Here is a 15,630-nt window from a genome sequence, read left to right on the forward strand (position 1 = left end):
TTCAGTGATACAATAACACACCTACACATAAACAGAGACGACATAAATCATAGACTAAAAGTTTCACGTTACAAGCGAACATTTGTCATCTGTTCTGTTTAGTTATGTGTCTCCTGATTTCAACCACAATGTTTTGATAACACAAATGTGACAGAAGATAAATTACCTTCTTCACTGGCCCCTTGTCTGTTTGCTCGAAGTCCGATGACGTGTCAGAAAGAATCGCTGGGACGTCTTTAGCCTGGGAGCTCGTGTAGACGCGCAGCATTCGTAGTTTGCTCTGCTCGTACAGCTCGCTCACCGTGACGTCATGGGATACTGTGTTCTGCCTAAAATCACCAATATCTAACTGGAAGTCTTCCACCGGTCCTTTGGATGAATGTCCATTTGGAAAAAAACAAGTCTTTGCCAGTCTCCAGTAATTCACCCACAGTTACTGTTTTCTGGACAGACAGGTGTCGTGTGCCACCTCCATTTCTTGTTCCGACCTGATGATAAGTGCCGTTATCAAAGTGGAGCCGTCCCATTTCAACTCGTAGTGTGTCTTTCGATGTGTTTTTATTCCCAGCACCAGGGCCTGCTGCTGCGGCTGTGTCGACAGGAGTTTTCTGTTGGGCCCGCAGTAGTCTGTCTCTTACTTGCTGCATGAGAGCGGAGCTCACTGACCCGCCAGCTCCTGACGTTTCGTTTGTCACAGTTACTTTGCCGACAAAATGCTCGGAGTGCAAGTCGGTCCCCATATCTTGTGATATACTGTCCTAATTCCTCATCAGTCATAGCGTTTATGACACTGATGTCGATCTGTAAGCAGGGAAAATGTCAACACATGTTTTTAAAAAGGAAATTAAAAATCCCAGGCACAGAAACTAGCGAAACTAGACTAGGATTAAAACATGAAACGTTAGCCCATCTACAAAGCATGCAATGAGAGAACGGCGGCACCATTTAGCCTGCCTTATCTTTTAGTTGGTTGATGATGCTATCAGGTATATTTCGGGTTTTCAGAAAAGACCATAAATCCACTTCTGCTGCCATTCTTTCGGCTGAGCCAAGGCTGGGTGGTAATGCGCCACAGGAAGTACTATCTCGTGCTCGAGGTAAGTATATCGTGCTCACGAGTTAGTATCTCGTGCGCACGAGATGTAGGGAGCCCCTAAGGGGACATGGGCGAATTTTTTTTTAAACTATCTCGTGCTCACGAGATACTAACTGGTGAGCACGAGATACTAACTGGTGAGCACGAAATAGTACTTCCTGTGGCGCGTCACATATCTGGCAGGACCATTCAGATTTCGGTTCGTGTTTCTGTACGAAAATTACAGAAGAGGATTTAGTTCGGCTATATTTCAACCGGTGACTTCATTATAAGGATTTTTTTTGTTAACTAACTCGTGCGCACGAGATACTATCTCGTGCTCACGAGATAGTACCTCCTGTGGCGCATCACATATCTGAGGCTAGGTGGTAATGCGCCACAGTAAGTACTATCTCGTGCGCACAAACAAAAAAAATCGCCCATGTCCCCTTAGGGGCTCCGTAGGGGTTCAGGCTCCGGCGTTTGTTTAGGTGGCACACAATTTACTTTCACCAAAGAATGCACTCGCGATCAAGCATTGTATTGCTATTGTTTTGCTTTTTGCGTTCTTGTCAATTTGGAAATTGTGGGTCACTAGCACAGAGAGGGTAGCCATCATGTGGTTGTCACATATTGATTCGGAGAACAAATTTCCAAACACACAAGCGTAAATTATAAGAGTTGTTTTTGCACAGCTACTGATAGCTTTGCCAGTTTTTTTACATGTCCTCACACATCTCACCATGCTGCCGCTGTTGATCTTTGGAAATTTGCCCAGGCATGTTGAAAGCGTTGACTGTTTGATTTTGAATGGAGGAATGGGTGATTTGAGTTGCAATGTTTGACACGGTCTTCTGTGGCAATGACAATGCAAAACGACAAGCTGCAGGTCTGACACGCTGTGTGTACATTTATGTTGGTTTCCCCCCCTTTTTTCCCAATTTTACTTGGCCAATTACCCCACTCTTCCGAGCCGTCCCGGTCGCTGCTCCTTCCGAGCCGTCCCGGTCGCTGCTCCACCCCCTCTGCCAATCCGGGGAGGGCTGCAGACTTCCACATGCCTCCTCCGAGACATGTGGAGTCACCAGTCGCTTCTTTTCACCTGACAGTGAGGAGTTTCGCCAGCGGGACATAGCATGTGGGAGGATCACGCTATTCCCCTCCCACTCCCACTCCCACTCCCACTCCCAGAACAGGCACCCTGACCGACCAGAGGCGGCACTAGTGCAGCGACCAGGACACGTACCCACATCCAGCTTCCCACCCACAGATACGGCTAATTGGGTCTGGAGGGACGCCCAACTAAGCTGGAGGTCGCAGGGGGATTCGAACCGGAGATCTCTGTGTTGGTAGGCAACGGAATAGACTGCCACCCCACCCAGACGCCCACATTTATCTTTTGAGGATGATGTAATGCTGTGTAGATGAATCAGGTCAGCGTCTCTGTTCTTTTTATATCTATAACAATTCATGGCTCAAGAGCTACGTGAGTTTGGTAATGACATTGTTGCTGCAATTAGAGATTGGCGGGTAAATATTTCTATTCTGGGCTTGGATGTAGAGAGAAAGTAAGCTAAGAAAATAAAGGGAACTTTTTAACATTGTATGATCCTGCTCAAACGCCACCCTCGCAGTTAAAGTGCAGTGCTCTGCACTCGACTTGATGAATCAAAATCATCAAAGAAACTTATTCGAACCAAGCAAGCACTATCATACTATTACAGTTAATGAAATTCAGATTGAGTGTAAGAGGAAGAGCTTTATTCAATGGGTTGTGGTTTAGTGCAGTACAGCCGAGAGCAGTGATCCCACTGAATGCACGCCAGGGTTAACAATCAGCCATGAATGCTAAGCGGCTCCAAGTGTTCCTTCAGATGTTAAGCGTTAGCCTCTGGTCCTTTTCCATCTCCTTGGATGTCTTTCTGCTCTTTCCTTTGCTAACGACGTTCGAAATGTGCCTCACTAAATAAAAAAGGGTAATTTCAGCTGGTCCTAAAATAGAGTCTCTTCTGACAGCGGTCCATGAGGAGTTACGTAACGTGAACGGCGTCGTTTCCCATCGAAACAAAGGAGGAGAACATTATTGCAACTAGCGGGCTTTGTTTTTTGTTTTTGTTTTTAAAAAAGGGAGAGGAAAAACAATTCACAGTCGGCCTTGCATCATGCACACCAGACTGGCGAACAAGCTGAGCTTAATGTGACTTAACATGGCAAGTTCAGTGTGGCAACGCTCATTTCTCCCAGAGGCTCCGCAAACATGCGATTATCACACCGCTGCTCAGATGAGTCCTCTGATCTAAGGTGAAACTTAACGCGGAGCGAGTCGCTCCTGTAAAGGTGCCTTTCATGCAAGGCTTTTTAAAACAACCCTGATCCCAAAGTGTTACAAGAGAGAGACTTTAAAAACACCGTGGCTGTGTTTTCAAACCAAGAAACACTTAGCAATTCTGTCATCTGAGCAGCAGAAGGTTTGAATTATACACGTGTTGACATGCGTTTAAAGCTCAGTTCGGTGCTCTGGAACATTAAACAAGCGTGTTAAAGGCCCGATCCATGATTTATTTGGCTGTGTAAACTTGAGGTGTGTGTCTATATACACACATAATTTGAAGAGTTTGAATTATAGATTGAAAATAATTAATGCGTGTCTCTCTCAACAGGTCGTACTTGGAAAACATGGGACTGTTTTACTAGAATTGTTACACACATTACCGATGTTAGCAAACCTCTTGAGAAAACATGAGAAACTTAGATTTAGTTGTTGTTTTGTGTTAGTCCTTTTATTAAGAGACCCGTCAATCAGTTTGGGGGTGATAGCTGGCTCCAGTCCTGTAGGGTTTTCCCCCCTTTTTTTCTCATTTGTTGCGAATTGATGTATTTTAATAGACAAATGACTTGGTATTGCAGTGTTTCCTGCATTTTATTTATTTATTTATTTTTGTGTGTGTGTGTGTTATGTGTTTTGGTAGCGACGCCACCGTTTCTGTTTACAACTGAATTAAGGATTGTTCTGTTAAACATTGAATTTTAGTGATACAACAGAATTTTAAAAACTAATTCAAGGTTTTAGGGATATCTGGAAATAAACTGTACATACTACAACACTAAAAGAAGGTTTGTTGGTTGGAAGCACTATACGTAATACAAAAAAAATAAAATCAAATTTCTGAGTCTTTGCTGTGATTTAACATGTTTATATTACCATAATGGTCTGGCAGAGTAGTTCAAGTGGAGTTCAAGTGGAGTAGGAGGGTTACACAAAAGAACCATTTGAACATTTGTAATCCTCCAATACAACCAGCACTTTGTACAGAGAGCCCCTGAGAGGCTTCAGAGATGCGGCTCCGGTGCCCCTGTTTAGGGTGCTTTTGCTTCACTTCAGAGAGGAACAGCACACTAAAACGTGTTTTCTGACATGTTTTCTGGTGCATGCCATATGTCTTGCTTGTAGTGGGATATAACAATCCCAGACACAATCCCAACATCTGAGTGCGCATGCAGAAGTATTGATATTTCATGAACTGATCCGGCCTCATTGCTTTTTCTGCTGGTTTACTTCTTCGGCGAGTGTTTGCCATTTGATTTCTCTCAAGATGTTGAAACTTAATTTGACTTTGTTATTTAAAGCGGTGGGGGGGGCGTCCTTTTTTGTGTATGTTTTTATATTAATTTTTATATCATTGCTGGGATAGGCTCCAACATCCCCGCGACCCTGAGAGCAAGAAAAACGTTTTAGATAATGGATGGATGGATGGATGGATGGATGGATAGCATTCTTCTTCCCAGTAGTATTCCCTATGTGTTCAAATCGGAAAATTCAAATTTTGGTGGAAGTACGTATGGTTTAACATCAACATGTTATTTCCCAAGCCCTTCTAAAAACGTTTTCCCATGTGACCTGACATAGGTTTCTGCACTTTCAACACTTTTGTCACTCTCCATGCTGTCAGTGGACTATGTGTGTGTGTATGTGTGTGTGTGTGTGTGTGGGGGGGGGGGGTGATGGAGTGTCGGGTTGGGTATCAGCATGTGACGCAGGACTGCGTGCATGTGTGTGTGTGTGTGTGTGCATGGGGGGGGGCATCAGCGCTAACCCGCGTCACTGCTTTTTGCTAACGGCTGAGTGGGTATTTCCATTTGAACTTCCCGGGTGGCAAAAGAACGCAGATGGTGTTACCATTTAAGATGTTACCATTCCCTGTGTGATTCAAGCTTGTTTATTTTCAGCCGTATATCAAACCCCACGTCTTCCATCACAGCTGACATCGTGTCCATGTTTTGTTGTTTTCATAGCGCGGAAGGCAGAATTGGCCGAACTGGGGGGCAGAGATATTCTTGAACATTTGCTGATAAAGCCAAAGCAACATCAAATTCATTTTAGATATACTGTCAGAGGGACACCTGGGTAGCGTGGTGGTCTATTCTGTTGCCTACCAACATGGGGATTGCCGGTTCGAATTCCTGTGTTACCTCCGGCTTGATCGGGTGCCCCTACAGACACAACTGGCCGTGTCTGCAGGTGGGAAGCCAGATGTGGGTATGTGTCCTGGTCGCTGCACTAGCGCCTCCTCTGGTTGGTCGGTGTGCCTGTTCAGGGGGGAGGGGGAACTGGGGAGACTAGCATGACCCTCCCACGCACTACCTCCCCCTGGCGAAACTCCTCACTGTCAGGTGAAAAGAAGCGGCTGGCGACTCCACATGTATCGGAGGAGGCCTGTGGTAGTCTGCAGCCCTCCCCAATCGGAGCAGCGACTGGGATGCCTTGGAAGAGTGGGGTAATTGGCCGGGTACAATAGGGGAGAAAAAAAGGGGGGGAATCCCACCCCCAAAAATTATATACTGTCAAACATATAGCCTATCCATGAAGTAAAACAAAAACAAAAAAAACAAAGACAGCTTGATTTGCCATGAGGCAAACAACTTTGAGTCAAGACTGTGTTGCTGGCTGTAGGATAACCACTTACGGCACTAGTCATACAGCAAGGATGATTCTGAAATGAACTCTGACCTTGTGTGTGGGCGGTATGTGTGTGTGTGTGTTGGGCATTTTTGAGTGTCACGGAAAGATGCTGTGGATTTGATCAATGATAAAACAAGTTCAATCAAGAGAACATCACTGTGACCCTTTCCTCTTCGTGAGTCTGACCCACATGGGAGAGAGAATACGGCTGTTCATTAAATGGCCACAGATCAGATTCTCTCCCTGACACTATGTTGTATTTCCCTCCCCAAACCTACTGTATGTAGGTAGTGGTAACCAGTTGCTTCCAAAGTAAGATGAAGAAGAATCCCAAACTGGAAAAAAAAATTTTTTTTTTGTAGATAAGATATTTCATAGAAGACAGAATAAGTTCTCTACTGTATCATATATCACATATTATAGCCATCATATGTCATGTCATACATCAGAAAGATTTGGTTCAAAGAATATGGTCTGATTATGAGTCCTTTACATGAAATAGTATGGCAACCACTGGCCTCTGGGAATGAGTCTGTGTGGACTTGTCCCCTAAACGAATGGTATATAAAACTATGAGAAACCAGGTTTAATTTCAGTAAGCTTGGTATTGTTGATTTTTGTCCATGTTTCCCTGAAGGTATTTGAGGTATTAACAAGGTTTTGGGTGGAGGAATTGCTGTGAGCTGTAATTTTGTGAATTCCCTCGTTTCTTTCATACCCTTTATACTTTTTAGTCACATATTTTCACTGAATATATTCTAGTGTGGATGACACAGTGGCTTAGTGGTTAGCGCTGTTGTCTCACAACGAGAGGGTCCTGGGTTGAATTCCAGCCCATCTGTGTGGTGTTTGCATTTTCTCCCCTTCTCTGCATGGATTTCTTCCACAGTCCAAAGACATACATTTTACATGAACTGGAGTCTCTAAAGTATCCATAGATGTGGACGGTGTGTGAGTACCTGTGTTTGGCCCTGTGATGGACCGGTGGTCTGACGGGGAGTCTCCATTATTTGCTGTTAAAACTATCCAGTCCCTCTGCAGAGATTGTTTGATCTATATGTAATCTAGTCTGATGGATTTTTGTATATTTTTAAATAGTTGTTTTGTGTTTCGGGATAGAATAAGGCTCATTAAGCTCCTGTGTTTGTTGTCTTAAATCGATGTGGGGGAAAAAAACAACTTGGATCTGGGCTGATATAATGAGCTTCATTTTGGTACTTGGAAACATTTTTGATCCCATAATCCTGAACCACGGATGCTGGATGAGCATGTTCTCTCTTTCAATGAAATCTCAATATTTGCTCTCCGGAGACGATTTACTGTCTGTATTATTACTAGGATCTCCCCCATTTTACACTCTACTGTAAAGGAGAACACTTTAAAGAAAGCCGCAATTCTCTGTTGTCAAAAATAAACATTGCAATGAATTTCATTGACTCAGAGAAGGATCTGAGAGGATTTAGCCTCCAGAATGTGTTGTATATTTCATCATACTATTTGTGCTGAATCCCGTAGACACACAGTCTCTAAAAGTTATTAAATATTGTATAGCCCAGTCTGCCGCGTAGCTAACAGATATGTTGGTGACCTGAAAAATCACAAATATCTTATGGTAATTGATAGTGATTTTGATAATTGATCATGATAATTGTCCGGCTAGACATTGATTGAGTGCATTGATACAATGGGTTGTAAGCGAGCTATGTGCAATGTGTTTAGAGGTTCCTGTAGAGAGACACACTAAATGAGGGCGATTATAGCCATTGTACAGTTTGACTTCCATAGCCGCGGTTGGAAGGAGAGAGAGAAGTTTGCTTATTGTATCATCGGTCAACGAGTCGAGCTTAGTAATTTGATTTTGAAATATGCTTGTTTTTAAGCAAGGCGGCTTTTTTTTCTGAGCTCAACATGTAGATCAAGTGCTCATTAGGCCAAGTTGACTCAACACAAAGCCCACTTCCCAATCAGGTGATGCTCAGCCCAAGTCCACATGCTAACTAAATCAATCTGGCTACGTGAGGATGAAATTATGCATGAGATGAAGCTCTCTAACTATATCAACAACCAACAAGGACGATTTACATAACGGTACAGTACATAAGATTTCCCTCATAGAGATGTGCACTAAATCGACTTTCAAATACTTTCTTAAACTTTATGGCACATATTGTACTGTTTGTGTGGTACTTGTTCTTTTGGCTCACCAAACAGGTGAAAACAAACGCTAAGAATTATATGAAAACACTACATTGTTGTAGAACCTGATAATGTAATAAATCCCCGATAATGTAATAACCCTGATAATGTAATAAAAAATGCACTTGAGGCCATTGAAAATGCAATAAAACCTGATAATGTAATAAAATGCATTTCCCGATAATGTAATAAACTTTTTACCGATAATGTAATAAAGTATTGCATTAACAGGAGGTTATTACATGATCAGGTTAACCTTCATTTTGCAGGTCCTGATAATGTAGTAATTCCCCAATATTGTAATAATTTAACAGCAGACCACCTATTAATGGGTTCAAGTGGTGATACTGTGTTGGCAACTCTAGCTCCAGAGCTCTAGCGCCACCAACAGGTCAAAGTTGGACATGCAAATGCACTTTATTACATTATCAGGAAGTTATTACATTATCAGGTTTTATTGCATTTTCAATGGACTCAAGAGCAGATTTTTATTACATTATCGGGGTTATTACATTATCGGGGATTTATTACATTATCAGGTTCTACAGCGTATCAACACATTTTATTGATTATCTCACCCTTAAGTACTCAATCTGTTTTTTTTCTGTTCAATCTAGGTGAGAGACATCCCTACTACATGTATGCTTTGTCTATGTTTTGAGTCACTTGTAAAGTTTCACCTATAATGGGATTTCCAATTGGGACCAATAAGCAATCAGTTCTATAAATGAAGTTACTTGCTAAAGGGAGTCTTTTTGAAATTAAAGCTGAAAGTTTTATTATGACATGAAACGTCACTCTGTGTTGTTATTTTCCAGGGCCATGGGGAAGATGTATGGGCAGTGATTGTGGTCCAGGTGGCAGTCAAAGCCGGGCAGTCTGGTGTGCCCATGTGGAAGGCTGGACTACGCTACACACGAACTGTGACCAGGGCCAGAGGCCCTCAAATCAGAGAAACTGTTTCCGTGTGTGTGACTGGCACAAGGACCTTTATGACTGGCGATTGGGTGCCTGGAATGAGTGTGTGTCAGTGTCAGCGAGGACATTTGGGGCTCCCCGGCCCTCCATATGCAGCGGGGGTGAAGAGGGCATTCAAATGCGAGAGGTGGGCTGCGTACTCAACTCTGATGGATCACCAGCAGAGGATGCCATCTGTGAGTACTTTGAGCCAAAGCCTCGCTTGGAGCAGGCATGCTTAATTCCCTGCCCTCAAGACTGTGTGGTTTCCGAATACTCTCCTTGGACCTCTTGCTCTAAAACCTGTGGGACAGGTCTCATCAACCGTGTCCGTAGCGTCTTAGTACCTCCGCTTTTTGGAGGTGCAGTCTGTCCCAACCTGACGGAGTTCCAGTCCTGTAAACTGGGGGCCTGCACGGGTCCTGAGAGTCTATACAGCCTCAGGATTGGATCCTGGAGCTCCTGCAACTTCCCACAGACTCGGCCTGTGCGGCAGGTCAAGCGCAGGAAAGGTAAAGGACCCGGTGTCAGGGAGAGAGCTGGGGTTAAGGATCCAGAGACCAGGGAGCTTATTCAGAAGAAACGAAGCAGAAACCGTCTGAACCGTCAAGAAAGCCCTTTCTGGGATATACAGGTGGGCTACCAGACCCGAGAGGTGACCTGCGCACACAGGAATGGGACAACTGTCGAACTCAAGTGAGTGTCAAAATATGAAAATGAAGTTACTCTATCTATTCTTCACAGTACAATTACAAACCATATTTTATGTTAGGGTTAATACTCCTGTCTGTGCCCCTGACCGAGGCATGGCAAGACGAACTGGGGTTGGTCCCCAGGTGCTGCACAGCAGCTGCCCACTGCTCCTAGCTACACAGCTAGGATGGGTTAAACGCAGAGGAAGAATTTCCCCATGGGGCTCAATCAATCAATCAATCAATCAATCAGTCAGTCAAGTTGCATCAATAAAGTCGTAAAAGTAAATATTGGCTCTACACTGCTTTCAGTTTAGCAATTGCACTTTTGTCATCAGAGGATAGTGAAAATATACTAAAACAGGTATATAACATCGTGTTTGAACAACGGACAAGGATCTGTCTGTCTGTCTATAACACAAATGACTTACTGAATTCTTAAACAGCATTTTAATTGCTGCACTTCGTGTCACTTAAACCTGATTCATCTCTATATTTATATATCTGTCTCCTTATTTCTCTGTTCTCTCCATTTAACTTTGCGAGTGAGTTGGTAAAATATTCTTCATATCTGTTTTTAACTTCACTTCTCGACTTTTACGGGCTGGAGGTCAGCAGGCTTAAAGCAGCTAAAATGATGTCAAATTTGCTTTGCTTGAAGTTTTTCTTCCTCCTGTTTTTCAGCCCCAGGCTGACAGGTATGGGAGGATGGTTATCTGGTGTGTATTTGTCACTGCTTTGCTGACGGAGCAATGAGGCACCACTATTGGGAGTTGTGAGCAGTGTAATTTATGTCAACTTCCAAGGATGGAGTGGGCAAGGCTAGACTTTATTCATCTACACTCATCTCATGTCACGGTTCTAGTCATAACCAGCATTTCTTTACTTACACTTTCGCTTTTGAAAGTGACAAGTTTTGAGTTTTACCTGTATTTGAGTTGGATGTATGCTGACATGTTCACTACAAGAGCAAATGTATCAGATGCTAATCAAAAGGAAACTGACAGAAGTAGTAAGTGCTTTTTTTTGCATACCGCTAAAGTTTGAAGTTGCTGTATACATACTCCATAACACAATTGGAAGAATGTCTGTGTAAACTACTAATAAGACACGTTAGTCCCTAGCAAACGGATCCGACTCTTTAGTCGAGCGGTTAGTGATGTCGCCTTGTGGTGCAGTACACGCCGTATCGAATCCCGCCCCGGGCAAGAAAAAAACTGGTTACATCTGTATGCGTTTGGTCATGTGTGTGTGTCCGCGGACTACCAGCAAGCTAGCAAGCGTCTGTCTGCGGCTAATCCCGTAAACTACTGGACCTTATCAGCCTAATTGTTTCGTGCAGTTATGAGTGTATGATGAAGAACCTCTCGCTGCTGCTGCCGCCGCTCCCTCTCTCCGTTCACAGTCTAGCTCGGTTGACCGGCGCTGCTCTTTGTCGCTGCCCGATCGGAGTCAACCGTGAAAATGCGCGACTCACATCGACTGTGGCGTCAGATCGGGCAGCGACAGTGTCGAAACCAAAACATTGTGTATTCGGGTATGAGTCTTGAAAGTAAATGAGAAGTTGATTATATTTGGCAAGCCAGCAAATCATTCACTGCTGATCTCAGCACGGGAGAACTGGAGGATCAGCGGATAACCCCAAAATAATTCGCCTTATTCGCCTCATCGCCACGCGGAAGTGTCATAGGCCCCCGCTATCGCGTGACGTAAAAGATGCGTTGTAAACAAGAAGCGCGCGCAGAATCTGTGGCACAATATGGCCGAGAAACAGCGTTCGTTCCTATGAAAGCATATAAAACAAAATTAAACGGAGAGAAGTTAAAAAAATCGAGAAAATGGAAATCCCAGAATATGTTGAAGGTATAAGCAAGGAAGACAGAAAGCATTACGAGTCGAAACGTACGCTAGGCACTGGAGAAAAACGTCCCGATCCGTTTATGCTTGCTGAAGCTCAGTGGAAAGGCGATATCACGAAGTTGCCAAACATCGACAGGAGGGGTGTGACATAGACACGCCAATGTGTATGACTTCATTGATTCTTTCGTAAATAATAATCAATGAAGGCATACAAATCTTTAGAAGCATACGATTACTTCGTTGGTTGACATGTCCAAGACTGCTTTTACCATCCGTTATCGAGGGGAAACAAGTTTTGCTTCATCACATCAAAGGTAAGTAGTTTAATTGTTTGTACGGTTGAATTGTTTGTATTCAAAAAAAGTGGAATTGCTTATACGGTTATGAGATCGAGGCTGGAGTGAAATCATGACCTCAGCCATCACGACAGCTGATGGAGTCGTTGTCAAACTTGGGGAAGGCTAGTCAGTAACGACTATAAACTTTGGTTTGGCAGTTGCTCTACTAGTGTCACATTTAGAGGTGTGACTTACGTATGTTCAATCACAATACTTATTTGTGTAAGAAACTGATGCATACCTCAAATCTTAGCGTTTGATATTTGCTCGTCTGACCACGTTTTCCAGTCCTCTCGACGGATCGCATGAATCCCCCTCTTCTTCGCTTTTCGATTGGAGTTTTCCCTTTCGGCCTGCGATAAAAATGCAGAGGCTTGTTTTTACCATCTTTTACGATTTGTACAACCGATAACGCAGCAACAGTGAGCCATTCCGTTTCATTTTTAATCAGTTTCTCCGTGATGATCTCTTCGAAATGAACGTAATGTTTACAAACACATAACTCGTGGCCCCTTTTTGCCTCACAATCTGCGCACGCACATTTGGCGCATGTTAATAAGGGAACGTGTCTATTGTCTCCAATGTTGAAACTCCGCTATAAAGATGCAGTTGTAGCGTATGATTAGTCACAGGCACAGCTTGAAATCATCTCAGTAGCTACAATAAAACAGCTCCCATGGCTGAGCTGTTTTCTTACCGTTGTCTTATGAATGAAAGTCAATCAGCAGAGCAGCCATTTGCCTTCATTCATTTTATGCACATGAAAACCGCGACTGTTAAACACATTAATGTTTTGATAAGGGCTTTCAAATCACGATAGCCTGATCTCTTCCATTTCACATTAGACTTGGTAGCTTTCGTGTGAGGGTCTGCCTAGGAAGCTGCACATTCACAGACACTTTTATTAGATAGATTTTTGTTTTCCATATTTCCCATTCAATCGACTTGAGCACTGCGCAAAAGTTTTATAATAGCAGGAAAAAACAATGGTTTTTCTGTCCGTGTGTGCATGTATTTCCCTTCTCCCGGGAGCGAGGAAAGGGTTTGTCACCAAGCTCGAGTACTGGAGACAGGAGATGTAGTACGTCTGGCAGAGATCTGCACCCTGTTGAGTGCACTCCTCTAGTTAACAGTTGATGGTTCAGTATGAGCTATTGTATAAGCTTGGATGAAGTTTGAACTGAGGTTATGGTCAAGTTTCTCATCAGTGTTTTTTAGGTAAAATAGAACAAGCTCCATTGATGCAACTCCACCACAGAGGAACAACACAAGTGAATGGGAGACTGATGAGCTCACAGGATTGCTGAACAAAAGGTCAACTCAGCAATACTGCAGCCCAGCAAACAGTCATTGCTTTGGTGAAATCTTTTAGTGTATACAGCTTTAGTACAAGTGGCCACAGTAGGAATCAAACCCCTTGAAAGGGCCCTCGCTTGGTTATTCTTAAGCTATACATTCATCTTCACTGACTTACAAACAAGTATACCAGATAATACTTGTTTATTGCTCAGCAAAGTCCCTGCGCCTTCTGCACATCCAGCTGATTAAAACCTATAAATAGATATAGCTTAGAGGTATTCAGAGTATTCATTCTCCCTTTTTTGCAACTGTGTCAGTAATAAATACATTTAAAAGAAGAGGACATAAAGATTAGGAAGAGGAAAATGCTGCTGAAAATTGTCATAGTAAGAAAAAGGATGAAATGTGTTTAGTGTCTAGCAGAGCTAGATTGCAAGCCACCTGTATCTTTTGCACGCAAGCAATCTGACATGCTTTCATTCAGAACTTGACTGTTTTAGCTTTCTAAATTTCAGACTAAACTGTTTGGTATCAGTTAACTCTAAGTTTCCTTCAGTGATATCATAGTCAGTCATGTCAGCCGGTATCATGGACAGGTTTTTACCCATGCTTCACTTCCTGCATCATAGCTGTATTCAAGGACAGTGTAAAGTAGAGTGCGTGGACAACGCGTGGCTCTCCAGAGAATTATTTTTGCCCCTCCATTAAGTTTAGACTTTTAAAAAAATGAAAAAACAACAAGCATTACTTTGATGCATTGGGACTAACCTGTAGGCTATCTGAGGGACGATCTTGCCTTAATGTGTTCAGTGAACTGTGGACTCTGAAGCTGATGTGTTAGAAGTTGGCACCTGCAGAGAACATGACATTATGGGATGCTCGCATATGTAAAAATATCAAAAATGTAACACCCTAAAGTGGGAAATCTAAGTGTCTGGAAATATCAATAGTGTCTAAAAATGTCTTAGTATATACAATATTTAGCTATAATACTATATAAAAAAATTATACCATGAAATGTCATCCTGTGACATTTCTGAATTATTCATGGGAAAATGTCTCTTTTCAGCCTGTCCACCACTAACCATGCTCTATTTCTGCCCTTTGGCTTCCTTGTTTTGTAGAAAATGTCTCCTGTATCATAACATTGAATTAAATGTGCAGAAATAAGTGTATTTATTCTCAACTGCTGTCTAGATTTTTAGACAAATCCAAGGTCAGGTTTATGCCCATCAACTGATGAAAACTGAAAATCTGCTTGAATAATAATAATAATAGTAGCCACTGAATTATAATGCTTATCACAATATCTTTTAGGATATCAAACTTTTGAAATCAAACATTTACTTTTGACTTGACAAATTAAATTCTAGTCTAGTTATCAGTTTATGGCGTCTATTTGACATGTGTCTTAGGTTCTTTCGTTTGTTTTTCTGTTCCTAGACAGACAATAACATGAAAATATCATTGATTTCACGATTTCACATTGTCTCTGATGTCCAGGAAAGTGTCGGTGACAGTGTTGGCAAGACCGGCATCTATCCATATTAAGTATCCATCACATGCCACTCTATACTCACATTGGATCAATTATGTACAAAATCTATTCATTAATGCGTGGTTGGTGCCAATTTCTTAGCAGTGACTGGGATCAAATATTTCAAAGGAACCATGAAAACAACTCTCATGCCCTCAGGACTATAAATATTAATCCTTGACTTGTTTATTTCTAGTTCTGAAATATTCATAGTTGTTTTTGCCACTTTCAGAAAAGTGGAACAAACTTCCCCGTGAAAGTGATAACCCAGTGAAATCCTAGCCAGACACTCTCTGAACATCTTGCTAACATCATTCCCAATTTTGTTTGATGTACATCTGTCATTGGGCCTTTACTTTCTCAGTAGTCTGTGCCCCACCCAAAAAGCCCTGCTCCTCAAAAGGGGTCATTTAAAGAAACTCAAGTCTCAGGTGTCCGGGTAGCGTGGCGTCCGTTGCCTACCAACATGGGGATTGCCGGTTTGAATCCCCGTGTTACCTCCGGCTTGGTCGGGCGTCCCTAAAGACACAGTTGGCCATGTCTGCGGGTGGGAAGCTGGATGTGGGTGTGGGTCCTGGTCACTGCACTAGCGCCTCCTCTGGTCGGTCGGTGTGCCTGTTCGGGGGGAAGGGGGAACTGAGGGTAATAGCGCGATCCTCCCATGCGCTACGTCCCCCTGGCGAAACTCCTCACTGTCAGGTGAAAAGAAGCGGCTG

The 15,630-nt window shown here is 42.9% G+C and overlaps 1 protein-coding gene across 1 annotated transcript in view; it reads left to right on the forward strand.

Annotated features, from left to right (window-relative positions):
* The first annotated feature begins 1,064 nt into the window (after positions 1–1,064).
* The window catches only part of LOC130118483 (thrombospondin type-1 domain-containing protein 7A), a 91,657-nt gene continuing 77,091 nt past the window's right edge, over positions 1,065–15,630 (forward strand). Inside the window, exons 1-3 of the mRNA XM_056286935.1 lie at positions 1,065–1,097; positions 8,849–8,870; positions 9,050–9,884. Coding sequence (XP_056142910.1) covers positions 1,065–1,097; positions 8,849–8,870; positions 9,050–9,884 — 890 coding nt within the window. The remainder of the gene's footprint in view (positions 1,098–8,848; positions 8,871–9,049; positions 9,885–15,630) is intronic.

This window comes from Lampris incognitus, chromosome 9 (genome assembly GCF_029633865.1).
Source record: "Lampris incognitus isolate fLamInc1 chromosome 9, fLamInc1.hap2, whole genome shotgun sequence".
NCBI lineage: Eukaryota > Metazoa > Chordata > Actinopteri > Lampriformes > Lampridae > Lampris > Lampris incognitus.